A 19,887-nucleotide genomic window follows, 5' to 3' on the forward strand; every position below is an offset into this window, starting at 1 on the left:
ACCTTTGCAGGATGAAAAAGCGGAAGGTTTCATCAGTCTACCTGAATTCAAAATCGACAGAGCCAGTGAATGCCGCAAGAAATAGTAAGTACACTCAAAAATAATGCAATTATGCAATAGGAAGAAATGGAACAAAGGACAAGGTTTTCCCTTGACTCAGTGACATAATGGACTTTATTACAATGACATTTGGTTGTATCATAAGTTCATACAAAAGAGGCAAATTCAATATGGTTTCTGTGTGCTATCTTTCCTAGAGTTTTTTTTACTTTATCATGAATCACAGTGCTTGACTAGAGCAAAATGAATTAAGAGCAAGAAGGCTGCTTGGTTGCTTCTGTCCCTTTATTTTCCTAATTTTCCTTTCTTTACTTTTCTGGTTTGGTTTTTGTTTGTTTGTTTGTTTGGGGGGTAGGTAGGTGTTTGGTGTGGGTTTCTGTGTATGTGTGAGATACCTTTAGGCTCAATGAAGAGTTTTAAGCATAATAAAATCCAAACAAAATTAATCCAAATAAAGAAATCTGCAAGTTAATGGCCAGGCATAAATTTTTCACGTAACTCCAAATTAATTAGTGTCATCTCAGAGTTTGCTGACAGTGTTGTTAGTCGTGAGGCAGAGTAAAAAAAAAGAGAATGCCTCTGTCCAGATCTGTGCCATTGCACAAATCCATTTCTTGTTTAGACACAAAGTCAAGCATATACAGCAATGTGACAGCTCCATACTCCCACAGAGGTACTTTCAGAGTAACTAGTGTTGAAAACTTTTTGTATTGCCTTTTAATGCCTTTTACTGTTCTTTTAAGATTACTAAGACTGTTGAATCACTGATATTTGTACGGAAAAAGAATTGCAAAAATAAAAAGTGTATGGTTTGTAGCAATACAGTTCTAAAGAACACACTGACCTTGTATGAGCTGGTCTACATATCTCTTCAGGATGAACTTTACTCTTCATGATAGTTTCCAAGAGCAGGAAATGAAAACTTCATTTAAAAAAAAAAAGATACATCAACTTGGATTTATTGTGCTGTGTCCTTGGGCTACATTACCAAAGTGCCTCATTTTTTCTCTTTTGTTGCGGCAGCAGCATAAAGGCAACTCATTCCTCAGAATTTCACCCTGCTTACATTGGGTTTATGTAGCTGATTTGGTACCTGTTGAATAGTAGAACATAAAATGTGGCTATGAAAATCCCTTGCTTCCATGGCAGATAAAGAAAAAACTCTGAAAATCCAGACAACAGATGCTGTAACAATTTTAAGAAGTCAAGTTTTGGGTCTCAGTAACCTGATAATGTCTTTCTAAACTGAGCAGATGTCCCTGTATGCTTTCACTTGCATAACATTTTGTCATGCTGTAATGCTTTTTTGTCTCGATTTTATGTTGCCTTCACTAGCGATACCTTTTGTGGTCATCAATTTTATATCTCTGGTTTCTTAAAAATCTGTTTTCATATATTTACATATATGTACAGGCAGAGACATACATATTGAAAACTGCAAGCATAATACATGTGAAGTACATCATCACCATTTTTCTGATGACACAATGGATTATATATATATATAAAGAGATACATAAAATAGTTCTTACTCTCTCTAATCCATTGTATCTCGGAAAAATGGTAATGATGTTCTTCGTGTGTCATGTTTTCAGTTTTCCGTATTTTCTTTGGGACTGTTCCATGTATTTTGTTCTTATTTTAAGAGAGACCTTCAGGCTATTCTCAAAAATTATTCTTCTGTACTGTAAATTATTAATTACTCTCAGATGCATTTTCTGGATCCTCAAGTCTTCACCATAAATCTTTATCCAACACAGTTAGAAAATGCTTTCTAGTAATTTATTTCATGTTATGTATGAAATGCAGTAATTCTCTCAGCCCAGTCATGTTGATTACTTTGGTGGAAAGAAAAGATGAGCTGTAATTGCCCGTTGCTTAGAATGACCTTAAGATTGAAATCAGTGTTGATTTATAACAGCTTTTCAGAAGTCAATCAGTGCATCGTGTTCTTCTGTTTGAAACGTAGTCATTACAGCTAAAGGTAATCTGAAGGTCATTGAGATGTGAGAAATCACCAGGACTAAGAGTTTTTCTATTGTATCAAATAAATTGTTCAGTCAGTTTTCTGTTCAGAAAAAATTGACACCTAGAGGTACATCAGCAAAGTTACCTGATACATGAAATTATATCCTTAACTGGTTAACTTTATCTAAATATAGTACACTACAGTTGATTGTTGAACAATATTTATGCACATATGGATAAAGCATTATTTAGAATTATGTAGTTCAAGAGCACTTGGTGAAGTGTGGCACAGTTCTAAAAGTTATATGTTTATATATTGTTTGGGTACATCTGACACCTCAGGAAATCAGAATGCATCTTGTTCCTTGGTGACCACACTATCTTACAGTTTAAAAAACAAGAGTTGTTCCATTACATTTTTATAACTATGTTTTTCCTCTACAGTGCATTCAAAGCCTGTCATCCTAAGATCAAAAGTTTCTATTTTGCTGCAGAACATCTAGATGACATGAACAGGTAAGGAAATCTAGCAAAGTTCAAGGAACCATTCCTTAAATGTGACACTTCCTGAAGCTAGTAATTACACAGGGATAATAAATTATGTGCTGATCTAAAAATTAAGTTTAATAGCTGAAAAAATAATTGCAGAGTAGCATTGTTTCTGAGTGGCTGCATATGCTAAATATTCAATTAATGCAAAAATTACTTTTTTTTTTAAACAAAGGTTTGAAGATTTTCAGAAACAAGTTTCACACTTTCTAAAAAGAAACGAATACAGTATGTGAAACAACATCCAAACACAATTTCAGAATTCCAGGTTTTTACCTTTGGTTGTGCAGCACCTATAAAGGTGCAATATCTCCAGCTCTGCTTCCTAACGTATTCTCAAAGATATGTGATGCTTGATCTGTGGATGCTTCTATTTCTGGTCCTGGAGAGAATGAGAAGTTGGAGAAACATTTAAAGCACTTACTGATTTCAAATCTGTCAGTCTGGGAAAATAAGGTAGAGATTACAAGGAGTTTATTTTTCAGATTCCCTCTATTGCCATAAATTTAACCCACACATTGAAGTAAAACTTTGGTTGTATTGAATTTAGTGGAGAAAATTCCAGCAACTCAAAAAAAATCAAGGCCTTAAGTCCTCGTTCTTTGGGTATTGTGTTTTACTGAATCTGTTTGAGGCCATTTGTGCGATTTTTTCAGCAAACTGATTGAGACTTCAGCATAAAATAGAAACAGTTCCTTCTAATTCACTCAAATGGTAAATTAACAACATGGATCTCATATATATTCAAATATTTGGGAGTTTATTTCATTTTTTTGTACAACATAACTTGAAATTAATTCAGTTCAGAATAATACATCACAGAGTCATAGAATCTAGTAGGTTAGAAAAAATCTGTAAGATCAAGTCCAGCCATTACCCCAGGACTGCCAAGACCAACACTAAACCATGTCACTGAGGGCCTCATCTACACAGTTTTTGAGCACTTCCAGGGATGGTGATTCCATCACTTCCATGGGCAGCCTGTTCCAATGCCTAAACACCCTCTCAGTGAGGAAATTTTTCCAATATCTCTAAACCTGCCCCGGTGCAGCTTGAGGCCATTGCCTCTTGTCCTATCACTTGTTACTTGGGAGAAGAGACCCATCCCCACCTCATTACAGCCTCCTTCCAGTTAGTTGTAGAGAGCGATAAGGTCCCCCCTGAGCCTTCTCTTCTCCAGACTAAACAACCACAGTCTCCTCACCATTCTTCATAAGACTTGTTCTCAGGTCCTTTGCCAGATTTGTTGCCCTTTCCTGGATCCACTCCAGCACCTCAGTGTCTTTCCTGTAGTGAGGGGCCCAGAACTGAACACAGGATTTGAGATGAAGCCTCACCAGTGCCTAGTACAGGAGGATGATCACTTCCTGCTGGCCACACTAGTTCTGATACAGGCCAGGTTGCCATTGGCCTTCTTGGCTGCCTGGGTACAAGCTGGCTCATGTTCACCTTCATAAATCAACACCCCCAGGTCCTTTTCAGCTGAACTGCTTTCCAGCCACTCTTCCCCAAGCCTGTAGCATTCCATGGGATTGTCATGGTCCAAATGCAGGACCCAGCACTTTGCCTTTTTGAACCTTATATCGCTGACCACAGTTCATCAACCCAGCTTGTCCAGATCTCTCTGCAGAGCCTTCCTTCCTCCAACAGATCAACACTCCCAGCCAACTTGGTGTCATCCACAAATTTACAAAGGGTGCTCTCAATTGCCTCATCCAGATCATCAATGAAGATATTAAACAACACTGGCCCTAACACCAAGCTCTGAGGAACACCACTAGCGACTAGTTGCCAACTAGATGTGATGCCACATAACACCACTCTTTGGGACTGACCATCCAGTCTCCAACCCAGCAAAGAATCCACCTATCCAGAGGTGGCAATCTCTGGATAGAATACACTGATTCAGAGGTGGCATATCCTATGACAGAGGACAGAAACAAAAATCTATTACTGCAACCTGGGAATTGTTCCATCTTAGATAATGTCTGTGGAGATCCTTGCTGAGGAGAATTGCTTTTAAAACAGGGGAAAAATAAGATAAAACTCAACCCATAAAACTGTTAGTAAGTTTTATAATCATGGTTTAATCTCTCCTGTGTGTACTAGGTTCAGCTACCTGGCAGAGGACCTTCAGGGTACTGCCAGTTCTTTACGGATAATATTTGACTGGAGAAGTATGCCAGTACTACAGTAGGCTTGTTTTCCTTTAGAAATAGCTGTCTGTTAACGTTTCTTCAAAAGTTCGTGCATGACTAAAGCTTACTTAAAAGTCTCTTCTTGGAAAACTTAAAACTTTTTTATTTGTTTGTAAAATTTTAAGCTTGTCTTTCCTTGATAATTCTGTCAAGCCAGTCACTCAAAATGCAATTTGCTGCACAGCAAACAGAATAATAGCATGGTCTGTTCAGCATAGCCTGAACTACAGCAGTAGATGAATGATTTCTATCAGCAGGTCCTCAGTCAGTATGACAAGGCACCTTGTTTCTAAGGATAAAAATTAATATATTCTTCAGTAATCAGAAAGAAGCAACAAATATGCATCGGCTATTTAAAAGTATGTTGGAAGGTCTGAAACCCAAGAAGAAGATTTTTATCTTCCCAGCACAAATAGTCTTTTATCAAATTTGAAATAAGTGCTCATTAATTAATTTAGAATGAACTTGACCAAATTTTGATCTGAGTTATACACATGTAAATATAAACCAACTCTGTCAAGGTCTATGGAAATACTTGACATTCTTACATGGAATTACTTACATTTTGCTGTCAGTCTCAGCAATTTTTTTTTTCTCTTTGTTTAACATATTAGAAAAAGTTGTTCACTTTCACAAACATTGAGCTAATTCAATATATTGGAAATAAAAAAGTGGGTTGCTAAAAAATAATCTTTCAGATGCAGAAATAAAATACATCTTGCCTAGAAGCATTTTGTAATCTAACTAAAAACAAAGACAGAATCAAGTTATTAAGTAAAATTAAGACTGTTTTGACCAACTTCTGTTATTTTTTTTTTGTTGGGTTTCTGACATGCATTCTGATATGCATTATACAGTCATTTCAGTTGTGTTTATACTTGGAGCAGAAAAAACAAAAGTAGATAATTGCTAATACATAGTCTAACTGAAAGTTCAAAATGTTTCAGTTCCTTCATCCCTTGTATAAAATGTTTTAGCTGTTGTGTTTGGGGTTTTTTTTAAGTGTTTGCAGAATTTGAAGGTTTTGTTATGTGTATCTACTCACATAAAATTAGTATTTTAATCTCAGGTGCCTCTATCACTATTCAAATTTTCTCACTACTTTTATGACTGTGCCACATCGTTATGCTGGTAAGGAGCCTGGAGAGCTATGATCACTGAACTTTATTGTTGTGCTGTCTGAAGTTCCTTTCATCTGCATGGTTGCACCAGCATATAACATGCTTAGTCTGGGTGAAAAGGACAGAATATCCTTCATTGATGCAAAGTGCTGTTTTGCTAGTTTAACTGTATAGTCACAGAAACATCTTGCTTTAAAATTCATTGTTATTATCATTCCAAGAAAATATTCTGATGGAGAAGACAGTCCATATATTTCTACTTGGGGATACTACGTGTATCTTTATTTTTATGTTCCATGGTAACTGTGCCTGCTGCTTTATGGACCAAGTATTTGTCCTTTACTCAGAAATCCTGATCATCAGCTCACAGGCAAATGCATCCTTTTCAGGGTTGGCTGGCTTAAATACTCACAATACTTTTTCTTCCTTTTTATTCCAAGCTGTCCATTTTTTTTAGTGATGACATATATGGCTGCCAAAATTATACCCTTAAGGCAGGGAAATACAGTTAGTAACTTCATGTGGAATATTTGTCTGAGAACTTCCTTGACCTGCTGTCAAGGAAGTAGCTGTAGCTGAGCTGTCCTCTTTCTTTTTTGTGACATTGAGTATTGACATTTATAAGAGTTTTCTTCCATAGTGTTGTTCATGGTCAAGAAGAAAGATGACAAGTCAGCTTTTAGTATTAGCACATGAGAATGTCTCTGAAAGGTTTCAGTACAGAAGGCCTCTAAAAATTCCACAGGCCTTCTCATTCCATTTAAATTGCATTTGGGTACTTATAGACACTGTAAGGTTTCCATACAGAATCATAGAATCATAGAACAGTTAGGGTTGGAAAGGACCTTAAGATCATCTAGTTCCAACCCCCCTGCCATGGGCAGGGACACCTCACACCAAACCATGTCACCCAAGGTTCTGTCCAACCCAGCCTTGAACACTGTCAGGGATGGAGCATTCACAACCTCCCTGGGCAACCCATTCCAGTACCTCACAACCCTAACAGTAAAGAATTTCTTCCTTATATCCAATCTAAACCTCTGCTGTTTAAGTTTCAACCCATTATCCCTTGTCCTATCACTACAGTCCCTAATGAATAGTCCCTCACCAGCATCCCTGTAGGCCCCTTCAGATACTGGAAGGCTGCTATGAGGTCCCCATGCAGCCCTCTCTTCTGCAGGCTGAACAGCCCCAACTTTCTCAGCAAGTTTGTCTTCAAGCTTTATGATTACGGACAATATGGCACCCTGCTTTGGCTGAAAGCATTGCATCTACCTGCAGTGTAAGATAGGATAGAAAAATGTTTCCTTCTATTCTCTGAGAGTGCCAGTACTATGCATTTTTCTTTACAGAAAGATTGGGTTTTTTTAATCCTGTTCTATGTGTCGTAAAATTGTTTTAATTAAATACTGACAAGAAATGTATGTGCTGTTCTTAAAAAGAAGGGAAAAAAGGGGGAAACCTAGATGACTGTGGCAACTACCAGTGCCACTGTATTTACTACATACCTAATAGATTTTATAATTCACACAAGAAAATTAAAGCTGCAGTTGCAGTAAGGAAGGAATGTTTTCTTGGTGTCTTGCCCTCGAAAAGTTACAGTGGTTACCAGGACACAGCACACTGCAGGGAAGAAAGATTTAAATCTTCTTGTGTCCTATGGCTCTGTATCTTTTAATATTCATAGTGAGGAATATTTGTATAACTATGCTTGGAAGTTTTGTCCCCATTACTCCTCTTCCATTCTGCAGGAGGTCTTTACCCTGTGATACCAGCCCAATGTGTTGGATTTCTCATAGGATTCTAACTTCAATGAACTGTAATTCTAGCTGTGTTTTATTAAAATAATATTAATTCTTTAACCATACTCATTCTAACCACATCTGAAGAAGCTTTAGCATCCACATATCAGAATATATGCAGAACTCAATACCATTTTTTTAGTTTCTAAACTGGCAATCTGCTCAAAAGCCACAGTGGTTAACAGATTACAGCCACATCAGTACCTTTTCATTCAGCCCACATGCATTGCAGATGATACTCCAAACCATGACATGGGTCATGACCTGCAGAAAATCATTAACTGTCAAGTCAGTCTGCTGTCCCTGTCTCAGACTGGTATACATTTTCTGGGCTCTCATTAGTTTATACTTTTCAGGAAATAACATTTTTCTGTCATCTGCCATAGCTGTAAGCAGTATCAGTTGACTGTCAATTATGTGTTTCTTAATTTAATTGCTAACCTCACTGTCAGGCAAATTAACATGAAATGCTACCTCTTATTTAGGACAGAATGAAGTTTTCTAACAGGAGAACTTTGTTAGGTGTATCATGTAATACTCTGGGGCGAGCAGCCCCATCCAGAGGGGCTCAGTGGGGCACTGTTCCCAGCTGGTGGCACTGAGGAGTGGTAATATGTGAGACAAATGGGGAATGTGAAATGCACAATAGGTGAGAGGCAAGCATGGCAGACTTCCACTGTCTGTCATGCCATTTGACAGAGCAGGTGCTTTTCTTCTTGTACTGCTTTACCCTTTGGACATAGACAAGTCTGTGGCCTTTGCTGGTCCCTTGGCAGCATGGGGCCAGAGTGCTGTGGGTGAGGTTCCTGCCTCAGTGCCTCTGATTTGGGCTTGCAGAGCTGTCAAGATAGGTGGACTTTATTCCCCAAAGAAACCCTTCACTTGTCAGGAATGTGAAGCTAAAAGATAGCTTTGTATGGACCACCTTTCTGCTGTGAAGATGCAGAATCATTGCCTGAAACATGATTTGTTGGATTTCTCTTCCTATGTGCCATTTTTTTTATAAGTGTATGTCACTTCCTAACAATTACAACTGAAATTTTAAGTCTTTTCTTCAGTTTCTGTAGTCTTTTGGCAGAAATTTTGATTGTATGCTAACATGAAGTATGCTAACATGAAGTATTGTGTAATCACTTCAGGAGTAAATCTCTTTCCAATGTAGAGTGTGTTCTCTTCCCAATGTGTGCAATGATTTATGGACCATCAATGTGATTTACAGATCATATGTGTGGTCACTGTTTGTGGAAGAACAGTGATAGAAGTTAATTTTTAATGCAGCAACTGAATTTTATTATCTGATTTCTGCTTACCCTGCACTGAAAAGTCTTAAAGACTGGCATGTGGAAGTGGTTACAATGGTGATCCCTTGCTGAGACGATACTACATCCTGTTCCTGTGCTTACAGTATGCAAATAAAACCAATCAGGCACAGTTTTCTGAAACAGTCATTTCACATTCCTGAAGAAAACTCAAACCTAACTTCAGTTGTACCTCTGTATACCCTAGAAGTAAAATTAGAAGCCAGTAAGTTCGGAAACCAAGCCTGTCAAATCCTGACTATGGGATGACTGGACCATATAATTCTAGATTTACCATGGAATGGACAACCATGGGAGATTGTCATAGAGGTTTAAAGCCTCATTGATGGAAGACCTGATTTAATATTTGGATAATGAATACACTGAGAGCCCCATGGGGGAAGAGAGCAAATGGAAGCAGTGCACTGCTACAGGCAGTTGAGTGTATGTTTGGCAATAACAGCCCTGCTAGAAGAGAATAGAAATAGTTTGGGTGGGGGTTAGGTATTTGGTGTTGGTTTGTTTGTTTTTTTTTTTTTGTAATTGGGGTTTTTTTTTCTAATTTGTGCAGTTTATGGAAGCATTTTTTTTTCAAATCTAAATTGATGTTAAAGCCTTAGATGTGAATTGCTTTGAGGCAACTGTCTTTTCTCCCTCTGCTTCTCTGACTTGAACACAAAAGTGAATTCTGATCTGCCTCCTTCTCTTTGTACTTGGCATTGTAGGTAAGCTTTAAAACACATAATGGCATAATTAAACCTCACCGACTGGGAGTGAACCTGTTCTTTTTATTGCTGGTTTCTGCTCTGTTCCTCTGCTAAGTTGCCAATTCAGGCTTTAAAATATTGCTTAAATCTCTGAAAAATGGTATTTATTCTCAGAAATCAGAACAGCAGGAGTGTTGTGATGGCATATCTGTGAGCACCAGACTTAACAGCTCTTTGATGATCTCCAAATCCTTTATTTTACAGATGTTTGACATCATGCATGGTTTTCCATTTGAAATAAAACCTTTGCTGCGAAAACAGTTTGTTCAACAGCAGAATCATAGATCTTTGGAGACTCCCTGCATAAGAGTATCAAAGGAGGCAGCTGTCTAATACGAAAAATTACATTGTCCTGAATCTCCTTCAGATGCTCCTAAGTTTGTTTTTTATAGAAATGCACCCAAGAATTAAGAGGCTGGATCAGTATCACTTCTTTTTTTAATATTATTTCAGGTGGCTAAACAGAATTAACATGCTTGCTGCTGGCTATGCAGAAAGAGAGAGGATCAAACAAGAGCAAGGTAATGTGTTGTTATTTTGGTTTCTTCTGTCAGCTCTTATGAGAAGTTCATCTGTTCTTTTTCTCTGCTGTATATCAGGCCTCATTCTTATAATCTGAAAGCAATTCACGTATAGGTTATCACTGTTGTTGCTTTAGAGAATTCCTTCTTTCTCAGGGATTTTGATTAGCTCCTTCAGTTTCTGGTCCACAGACAGGATTATTTCTGAGAAAGCCACAGAAGGTACTGTCAGTAAGCTCTGGTATGTGGTGCCAAGGAGTCTGTGGCCCCTGGTGGAAGAAACATCAGAATCTGCAAACTAAAAAAAAAAAAAATTAAACGTTTCATTTGATGTTTGAGTTCACAGGGGACACGAATGCATGAACTTGGTCTCAGGAACAAAACCATTCTTCTAAGGCCTATTGACATAACTGGATTTCCCCTAAAGACTTTAATTTTAAGGCCATTTAATTTTTTTGTGATTTCGACTCCCTTTGGTATATTAAGGCTTGTGCTAAAGCCCTGCTGGCGTTCATTTGAAATTGCAGGTTTTCATCATTTTACATCTGTTTATTTTTAATGTCTAATATTTCATGGATTTAGAAGAGTGGCATATAAAATATAATAAGTTGCTTTGCTTTAGTCTTCTGCAGTAGAAATCCTGTTTTCAGTCAGGAAAAAGAAAGGCTCAGTCCTCAGTTGTGTTGGGGATATTGTTTCCTAGAACTGCCAGTGACATGCATCCACAGAAGTGTTCCCATCCAACTAGCTGTTTTGGCAAGCAGCTGGCTTTTGAGTCCATGCTCTTTTACAGATGTACCTGGCAGCAGACACCAGAAAATTTCAGTGATCATGATGATCCAGAGCTTATCCAGATGCCTATCTGCCCACTGCCCATAGAGTCAAAACTTCAGTTTTTTAATCCTGTGGCTCTGCACACTCCATCAATAAGGTTCTTTCTTCTGGCCCAAAAAGCTTACAGGTCAGAGCTGCAGGAACAATGTATTTAATCTAGTATTTTCTTTACAAAGACCATTTTTCTAACCATTTTTCAGGGAGAATTGTATTCAAAAGGCTATTGCTAGGCTTCAGCATTTGCCACGTGGTGTCCTTCTTGCCCCTCAAAGTCGTGGTGCTCTACCAGCCTATGTGACAACAGCCTTAGCCCTGACCTTCAGGTCTGATACCATGAGGAGGTAGTTGTGTGTGGTCTGCCTTTCTGCTGTGTGTTGCTGTAGTGCTGTTTTCCTGAGAGACACTGCAAAAACACTCTTTTCCCCAGTAAGAAGCAAGGATGACTTCAGCAGCCAGGTAGAAACATCAAGAGAGTAGGATATCCTGCAGTGGCAGATGATTAAAAGATCTGAAAGTTACATCTGCGTTGATTCATACCCTGACTTCCTCACCACAGAGCATTCTAGAGGGATGGCCTGGGGTTGAAGAGCAATGGCTCACAGCATACTGCTGTAATTCAGTGGTAGCAGTGTGCATGGGAAGGTTTTTGGTCTTGCCATTTGGTACAACAGCAGATTTTTGCCAACAGGTACAACATAACTAGGTTGTACCTGTTGTTACCTTATTTCTAACCTCATCTTCCAGTAAATGCAGTTGTGTACCCTGGGAGTGTTGCCCACACCCTTTTTCAGTCTGGTATGGTCCTTGGCACATCTAACACCAGACCCTTCATATTCACACAGCCCAGGATAGCAGTGCTATGCTCACTGTTCCTCCAGTCATGCTGTCAGCACCTCACCAGACTTCAAAATCAGTTAGGGAATCTGCACTCCCCAGGCAGCACTAGAATAACCATTTTAGAGGGACCTGTATGCCATCTGTCACTGCTTGAAGAGGCTGTGAACAAACTTTGAATCTTGGAGTCTTCTAGGAAATCCTCTGTGTTAGTATTCAAAGCCAATTTCAAACTCTTATTGACAGCAGGTTGGCACTAGAATTGCAATAACATGTGGGACAGTAAGTGAAAAGGTGTGTGAACAGTTATGCTCATGCTGTCCAAGTGCATAATTACAGACATGGTACGCCTTTCAAAATCCAGATGGATACGGAGAAATATTTTTGCTACCAAGCAATCACTGAGTAATAAAATAGCAGATGATCCTGCTCCTAGGCATGAGATCATGTGCATCCAGGCCTCATGTTACCTATTATTAAAATGTCTCCCTGTTGAAGATAATCAGTGAGACCCTACTTACAATGGAAATTATATCCCAGGCACTGACAGAGCTCCTTACTACCACTCTAAAGCCATTCACTTAAATTGATTTATCACATACAGGTAGGTAAAACTATATCCTCTTTGTGTTGCTTAGTTGTGTTTAGTGTGGGAAGCAGTATCATGTTCCCCCCTTGACGCTGTACAGTACTTCTATGCCTCTGGCAATTATCATTTACTCCCAACACAAGGGCTATTAAACAGCTCAGTAGTGTCCCTAATTAAGAGAGACATCAAGTTAGCAAAGTAAAACCTCTCTATCACTTAGATTTTTGCAACTGTAAAAACCGTGAAGCTGGAATTTTCTATATTCAGTGACTGTACCAACTGTCATCTACATACTTGATTTTACAAAAGGTCTTTAATTTCTGCTCAGTTCAGCCCTTTGCAACAAAGCTTTATAATACCTCTGAAACAATTTAACTTTAGTTGTCAAGCCTGTTTCAATTAAGAGTTGAATGCTTCTGAATCTAAAGTGCATAAATATATTTCAGGTGCTTCGGAGATGCACAAATCACCGAGTTGTGGGTGTACTGCTGAATAAAATGTTACATTCTGTACAGAACAGTTTTATAAAAATACCATCAGCTTTCTATATTAAATACAATGAATGTTAGCAATATGGCAAGAGACTTCCTTGGATGGAGAAGTTATATACTTTCTAATCATATAAAATCAGAGAAAAAATACTAGCTTATATAAATAGAAAATACTGAATCGGCAAATGGCAGGTCAGTGTTAGTTTATATATAATATATTAAGTCTTTTGCTCATTCAGAAAGCTTTCAAGATATTCCTGATGCATTGAGCTTGTCCATCACTGAATTGGACAAAATCTGAAGAGAGAAATACAGTAACTATTTGATAGCATTATAAACACTTTAGACTAATGAGTCAATTGCCAAAAGCAGAACATTTTTAAAAGCTGGTGTGAGGCTATTTTCATACATTCCGTCTGGAACCTGACCCCTGTGACTGCAGAATCTTTCTAGACAAGGCATAGGTTGCAAACATAATTCCCTGTCTGAGATAAGGTGCACAAAAGCAGGATCATACAGTGGCTTATGTAATGTGGATTTGACAGGAAGAACCTCTTTGTATTTTTAGCCAAAATTGGAACCTGCACTGAAGCTGCTAAATATTACTTTCAGAACAAACAGTTGAGCTCCAAGTTTACAGTCATGTCACTGAGTGATGCAGTTCTGACAGGCCTCTCAGCACATGTCGTGCCATTAGGCTTTGCTGTAATACAGCAAGCAGGCTTATATGCCAATATTTTCAGGTGGTTTTAGTTGCTGGAAACTAGTTTTCTTAAAACTAGGAGTGATTTAAAAAAGAGTTTTCAATGATTTAGTCTTTTATTCACCAAAAATTAATTATTTGCAGATTTCTTTAGATGAAACTGTTTGATTTTTTTTTTTATTTCATAGTCATGAAAAACTTTATGCCATTTATTTATACTATCTTAAGAGAACCTCAGCTATAAGCTTGAAAGAAGCAAATCAGGAGACTCAAGTGTTAGAATGGAGTTGTTACTGCTTGGAAAAATTAAATAGATAAATAAAGCTGTCCCTACCGTTGCTGCAACCTAAATATATACAAAATTGTAGGGAGAGCTGTTTCAAGATGATGTTGGTTAAAGGTAATTTTTTTTTTAAATCTTTAAAAGATTAGTTACAGTAGATCATTAATCATACAATACAGTAATCATCATAGTAACAAAAAAAAAACATTAAAGCCAAAATCATATGTTGTGCCAGCTTTGATTTTAGCTTAGATTGCTTGTGAAGCAGCAATCAGTCTTTTTCTCCCCATCTATGAAAGACAAAGTAGTAACTTAGTTAAATAGTTCACTGAACACTTACTAGGCTCACACTTACTAGGCTCTCACTAAGTGAGAATTGCTTGTGATTAGTCTGTGAATAGTCTGAGCTAAAGTGTCTTGTTGTACAATGTTGTACAATGATTTACCAAACACTAGAAGGTGACAACAGAAATGTTTTTATGTCTTACAACTTTGAGCTGAGTTGGCAGCTTTGTTTTTGAAGGACTATTAAAGTCCAGTGTCCATTTTGTTAGATGCTGTTCTGCTTCAAAAATATTTGCAACAGAATAAATATAAATTCCCATGTGGTACCTTCTTCCATATGTTTTGCCCTTTGACCAAGCTACCAAATTTATCAAATGGGCTTGGCCAAGACTTGATTTAATGACAAAATGGATCCTCATATCCTGGTAAGTTTAGCCTGTTTAGTTTCTCATCCATCTTTTGGAACTCTGCACTTAAATGTCGTTATCATACTTTTTCTTACCATATCTCCTGTATGATCTTGCATGGATAATATGGCAGCAGTTGTTTTATGAAGCAGATATATGAAAAGTAGTTTTTTCTGCTTTATCTTTAAAGAAGCTATTTGTTAATAGAAATTGAATTTAAAAGCTTGGATAACTGGTAGCATACAATGGAGAAAATGGGTAGTAAAATAGCATTGATTATTCATATGTGCAGTAACCTCTACTTGTTTGATTTGCCAGTTGTTTCTAATTATATTTGTTAATGTTATTTGCAGTCAGCAAGACTTTAGCAAGCTACAATTTCATCCTTTCTGTTAAAAAAATACTTTCAGTATTTTCCAGATAATGTATGTCCAGTCATAATTATTTTTGTTTGTATAAGTATTTGAAAATCTGATAGTTTTAGTAGGAATATTCTGTATGTTACATTTTATAAGGTGCATACAAGAGTTAAATCTGTGGCTCATTTGCAGGTTGTTATTTAATATCTGCAATGGTGCACTAGACTTAGTATACCACATAATGTTTTGAATTTAGATTAGATTAAAACAATTAGATTGAAACAATTGTGAATTACAGCAGCTAATGTTTACAGCGTTCACTAGTATTTATCTCTCAGTAATACCAAGGATGGTTTTGTGAAAGCAAGTCCCTGATACATGAATGTACCAAATTGTGTTGTTAGCTCTTGATCTGATCTGTATGTAATTTGTAGATTACTGGAGTGAGAGCGATAAGGAGGAAGCTGACACTCCGTCAACACCCAAACAAGACAGCCCACCACCCCCGTATGACACATACCCACGGCCTCCTTCGGTAAGTCACCTGCAACTGTCTAAAGAGATCACTAGGTATAAGCATCACCTTTATATACTCTCTTGCCTAGAAGCATCTGCATGCTAACATTACGGCACACTCTAGGATACTTTTTGAGTCACTACCTGACTTAAGACATTTGTTAAGTTACACTCATTGCTGACTTCAACAGCCTCCAGCAGCCTAACTTCAACTGGTTTGCAGAGAACATGGATTTATAATCACACTCCCTGTATGAAGTAGATTAAGTTACAGAGTTCTTTTTTCCTGATCTTCATTCATGACGATCACCTACTCATCCATGCAATCCCTCACCACCCCCTTATCGACTTCTCTGACAAAATTTTATTGCCTCAGTAGCAACACAGGCGATTTTCTAAGACTCCCAACAGTTGTGCTGTGAAGCTTTACAGTGACAAATTGCACTTTAATTTCCAGGAAAATGTCAACATATAAATGTTCTGTCTTATATTGCAAACAGTGATACCAGTTGTTCTGTTGTGGTGGAAAAACTAGGTTTGTCTGTAAATTAGAACACAAGGGGATTTGTTTTACTTTCTTCTTGAAGCAGTTGTTGGTATAAACCAGAGTGTGGACATCTAACTTGTTCTGCATTGGCAATTTCAATTTTCATGTCCATATGCTCAGTATTAACTAATGCATCTTACTTGAATATAGTTTTTAAAATGAAAAAAATGTTGAATGAAAAATTAGGAAAGCTGGGGGAAAGGGATTGTTCATGATGTTTAATTTGAGTGCAATACTTTTATCTTCCCAGGTCATAGATCTTTAAACTGCACCAAAACAATGCAAACATGATTCCAAAGAAATTCTTAGCAAGATAGGATGACAACAGGAATTTGGATGTCATTTATAAGATTTTTAATGGATCAAGCACACCTCTTCTATGTCTTCTATAGTGCTGTAGTCTGCCAATTTTACTGCAAATAATTGTGTTGGCTTATTTTATAGACTAAGGGACATAGTAAATATACTGATATCTTTACTGTTACCAATAAGAATCAGTGTTTGACCTACAGGTGTGACATATAGATATGGGCATGCCTTAAAGTTAGGGTCAGGACAGGTCAATCTGGTAAGATTATGCCTTTGTTACCGAACTGGGTGGTGTCAGTGACAATGAAAAGTACATGGTTGTTATGAGCACTAGGTCTCAGTGTACACTGATCTGAAGATCGCTCCATTGCTGATATTGCAGATGAGCTGCACAAGCCCTTACGTGGAGCCAAAGCACAGCCGGCTCTCATCCACGGAGACCTCCCAGTCGCAGTCGTCGCACGAGGAGTTCCGCCCGGAGGCGGCGGGGAGCGCCACCGACTCGCCGGTGCGCAAAACGGCGAGCCAGCGGCGCTCCTGGCAGGACCTCATAGAGACGCCTCTGACAAGCTCAGGACTCCACTACCTGCAGACGCTGCCGCTGGAGGACTCTGTGTTCTCCGAGGTGGCTGTGGTCTCCCCCGAGCACCGGCGGCAGTCCACCTTGCCCACCCAGAAGTGCCACTTGCAAGACCACTACGGTCCCTTCCCCCTCGTGGAGGGTGAGCGGATGCAAGTGCTGAATGGGAACGGGGGAAAGCCCAGGAGTTTCACGCTGCCTCGGGATAGCGGCTTCAACCACTGCTGCCAGAGCCTTTCAGTTGGTGCCACTGATCACCATGAAGAAGCACAGCAGAAGGAGGTGGAGGAGGAGGAGGAGGAGGAAGAGGAGGGCAAAGCAGCAGAGGAAAACCAAGAAGATAAAAGTAAGTATGGGATATTTCTGTGGCTTTTCCTGTTTGTGTAAAGTGGAGGTTGTTTTTCCTTTTTCCTATCAAAAAAAGCCCAAGTCTTTCAACATCCCCATGTTTTACCAGGCCCACCTTGTCGCACAACCCTTTGATTTGCCGTTTGTATAAAGCTTAATAATCAGTGTTGCATGACCTCTCATGATCACCAGACACTTTCCCGTAGGCTGGTCACCATTCCTGTAGGCTGATCACCATTCACCTCCTACTAGCAATGCTTAGATATAAATGGATTTTGCTTCCATGCTTTCTTCACAATTCCACTTGCACAGTATCCTCCCCTCCCAACACATGTATGTCTCAGGATATACTTAGGAAAATTTCCATCCAACTCCATCTAGATTGTGAAAAACACTTGGTAAACCCTGGAGTGCAGGGTCAGGCTGAGATTGTGTGGTAGCCAGGCGGGCAGGTCAAAAGACAGCCCAGAAGCTCTGAGAATTTGAAAAAGAGTGTATTTTCCCCAGTTCTTCACCTTGTGAGTTTTAGAGAGAGGAATTTTAAAAGAATCTTTTGAAGCAAACAAAAAAATAATAGAGAATAACTATCTAACCAGCGAGGCTTAAAAAAAATCATAATGCTGAATAACTGTCTCTTATGTAGCACATTAACTCCATAGATGTTAGTGCTGTTTGTCAAAATAATCCAAATAAACACGGATTGGGGAAGATCCCTGCTCCTCCTGAACGTGTAAACATATTTCTGTGTCTGTTTCATGCTCTGTCCTTCACTGTCATTTATGGAGCTTCTCAGCATGTGTTGCTAGCAAAGTTGAATTCACACCCAAGCTGCAGTCAACAAAGCCTGCATCCATCAATTGTGGGGTCATGATGCAGTTAAATAACTTGATGTGGCAAGGAAAGCAGCGTGATCCCTGAAGTTCTCAAAGGGTGTGTACTGTCTGGTTCTTTCCTGTTCGTTGTTTTCACTGCAGTAAAGGAGTATAAAAATGGTAAAGACATAGGAAATGGTAATACAAGCTTTGGATAACTACCTAGCTAAGATTATTCATTAAGGTTAGCACCTTTGCTGAGCATTAAAATCCATGTAGATGCTATCTAGACTACTTGGGAGAGATCAGCGGTTTTCCATTGCCCTCATGTTTCAGTCAGCAGGTACTAAAAATCTCAAATTCTTGACTTTGAGAAAACTGATTTCTTTTGCAGATACTAAATTCAATGTCTTTAAAAGTTAAAAAAAGGCCTGATTTCAGTTGCGTTCATGCATGACATTTCAAAAAACCCATACATTTATTAAGGGCAATATTAGACTCTGACTGACTCTGAAATGAAGCTGTTTGATTAATAGGGTTAAATTTTATTGGCTCTACAGAATGCTTTATCCCATTTTTAGCCTTCAATTTCAGTTTTCAAATGGGTTTTTGCTGATAACAATATAAAAATATTTTAAAACAAAATCCTTACAGTAAACAGAAAGTGTCAAGGAGACTTCCCGCTGGAGTTCCTGTGCTGTCTGGGCATTACTCAGAGATACTGTTGCAAGGCCTAAGTTGTTAGGTGTTTTAAATCTCAATTTTAATGCTTTTGGGTTGCTGGTTGTAGCATTTAATAATGTACTGTACTAATAAAGGGATAATGATTGATTTAACGTGCCAGAGCTTGGGCCCTTCTTCATCTTTCTATGCCAATTTCCAAAACGGGAGAAAAAAGGTTAATTTTTTAAGTGCTCTCCCTGTATACACATGCTCTTATTTTTCTTTTGAATGAGAAGGTTTTCTTGGTTTAAGCTTTAACAGGAGATTGGTTTTGAGACATTAACAAACAGCTAGACAAGTAAAGTGCTCATGGTGAATTATTGACCATGAAATTATAAAAACAGAAAGAAAATACTATTTAGTCTGTTGAAAAGCTTAAGTGTTGAATTGCTTGTTGCCATGGCTGCAATGTTCTGTTTGCAGCACTGACTTTTTCCAGTGCCCTTAACAGTAAAAGGCAGGAGGAATTTCATGCAAGTAGTATTCTTAGGTGCAAAATCCAGTTTCTGAGCTGAGAGATTTGCTTTTAACTACTAAGTCTGCAGACAGGGTGGGTGCCCCCATGCATGCTCCATCATTGCCCCCCTCCCTTCCATTGCTCTGGGAAAATGAAACATCACAACTGACTGGCGAAGGGGAATCCTTTCCCTTTTAGAAATGTTTTAATCTCACCTTGAACATTCCTTGACATGGTATCTGATGAGCCTTTTAAATGTATTTATTTGCCTTACACATTTGTGATCCTGACATAGTTCTGAGCTCTTGGATGATTATATGTGTTCTTGTGTGTACAGTTACATGTTTTAAAGCTTAATCATTCTTATTGCTTTTTTTGTGGGACAAGGAATGCAGTTCCTTTGCAGTTGTTGCTGTACAAGTCAAATGTCATTGCCAAAAGTTTGTTTTCTCAGCTTTTTGGTTTTACATTCCCACTTTTAAAACCTCTTGAGTTTAAATCAAATAGTAAAATGCAGTCCTGTTTC

General features: G+C 38.3%; 1 protein-coding gene across 4 annotated transcripts in view; it reads left to right on the forward strand.

Moving 5' to 3' along the window:
* The window catches only part of CNKSR2 (connector enhancer of kinase suppressor of Ras 2), a 214,287-nt gene that overhangs the window by 156,220 nt on the left and 38,180 nt on the right, over positions 1-19,887 (forward strand). For all 4 annotated transcript variants that reach the window (XM_034074520.1, XM_034074521.1, XM_034074522.1 and 1 more), the window contains 5 exons: positions 11-84; positions 2,473-2,544; positions 10,217-10,284; positions 15,504-15,604; positions 16,824-17,367. In XM_034074520.1, the coding sequence (XP_033930411.1) occupies positions 11-84; positions 2,473-2,544; positions 10,217-10,284; positions 15,504-15,604; positions 16,824-17,367 (859 nt within the window). The remainder of the gene's footprint in view (positions 1-10; positions 85-2,472; positions 2,545-10,216; positions 10,285-15,503; positions 15,605-16,823; positions 17,368-19,887) is intronic.

This window comes from Melopsittacus undulatus, chromosome 2 (genome assembly GCF_012275295.1).
Source record: "Melopsittacus undulatus isolate bMelUnd1 chromosome 2, bMelUnd1.mat.Z, whole genome shotgun sequence".
NCBI lineage: Eukaryota > Metazoa > Chordata > Aves > Psittaciformes > Psittaculidae > Melopsittacus > Melopsittacus undulatus.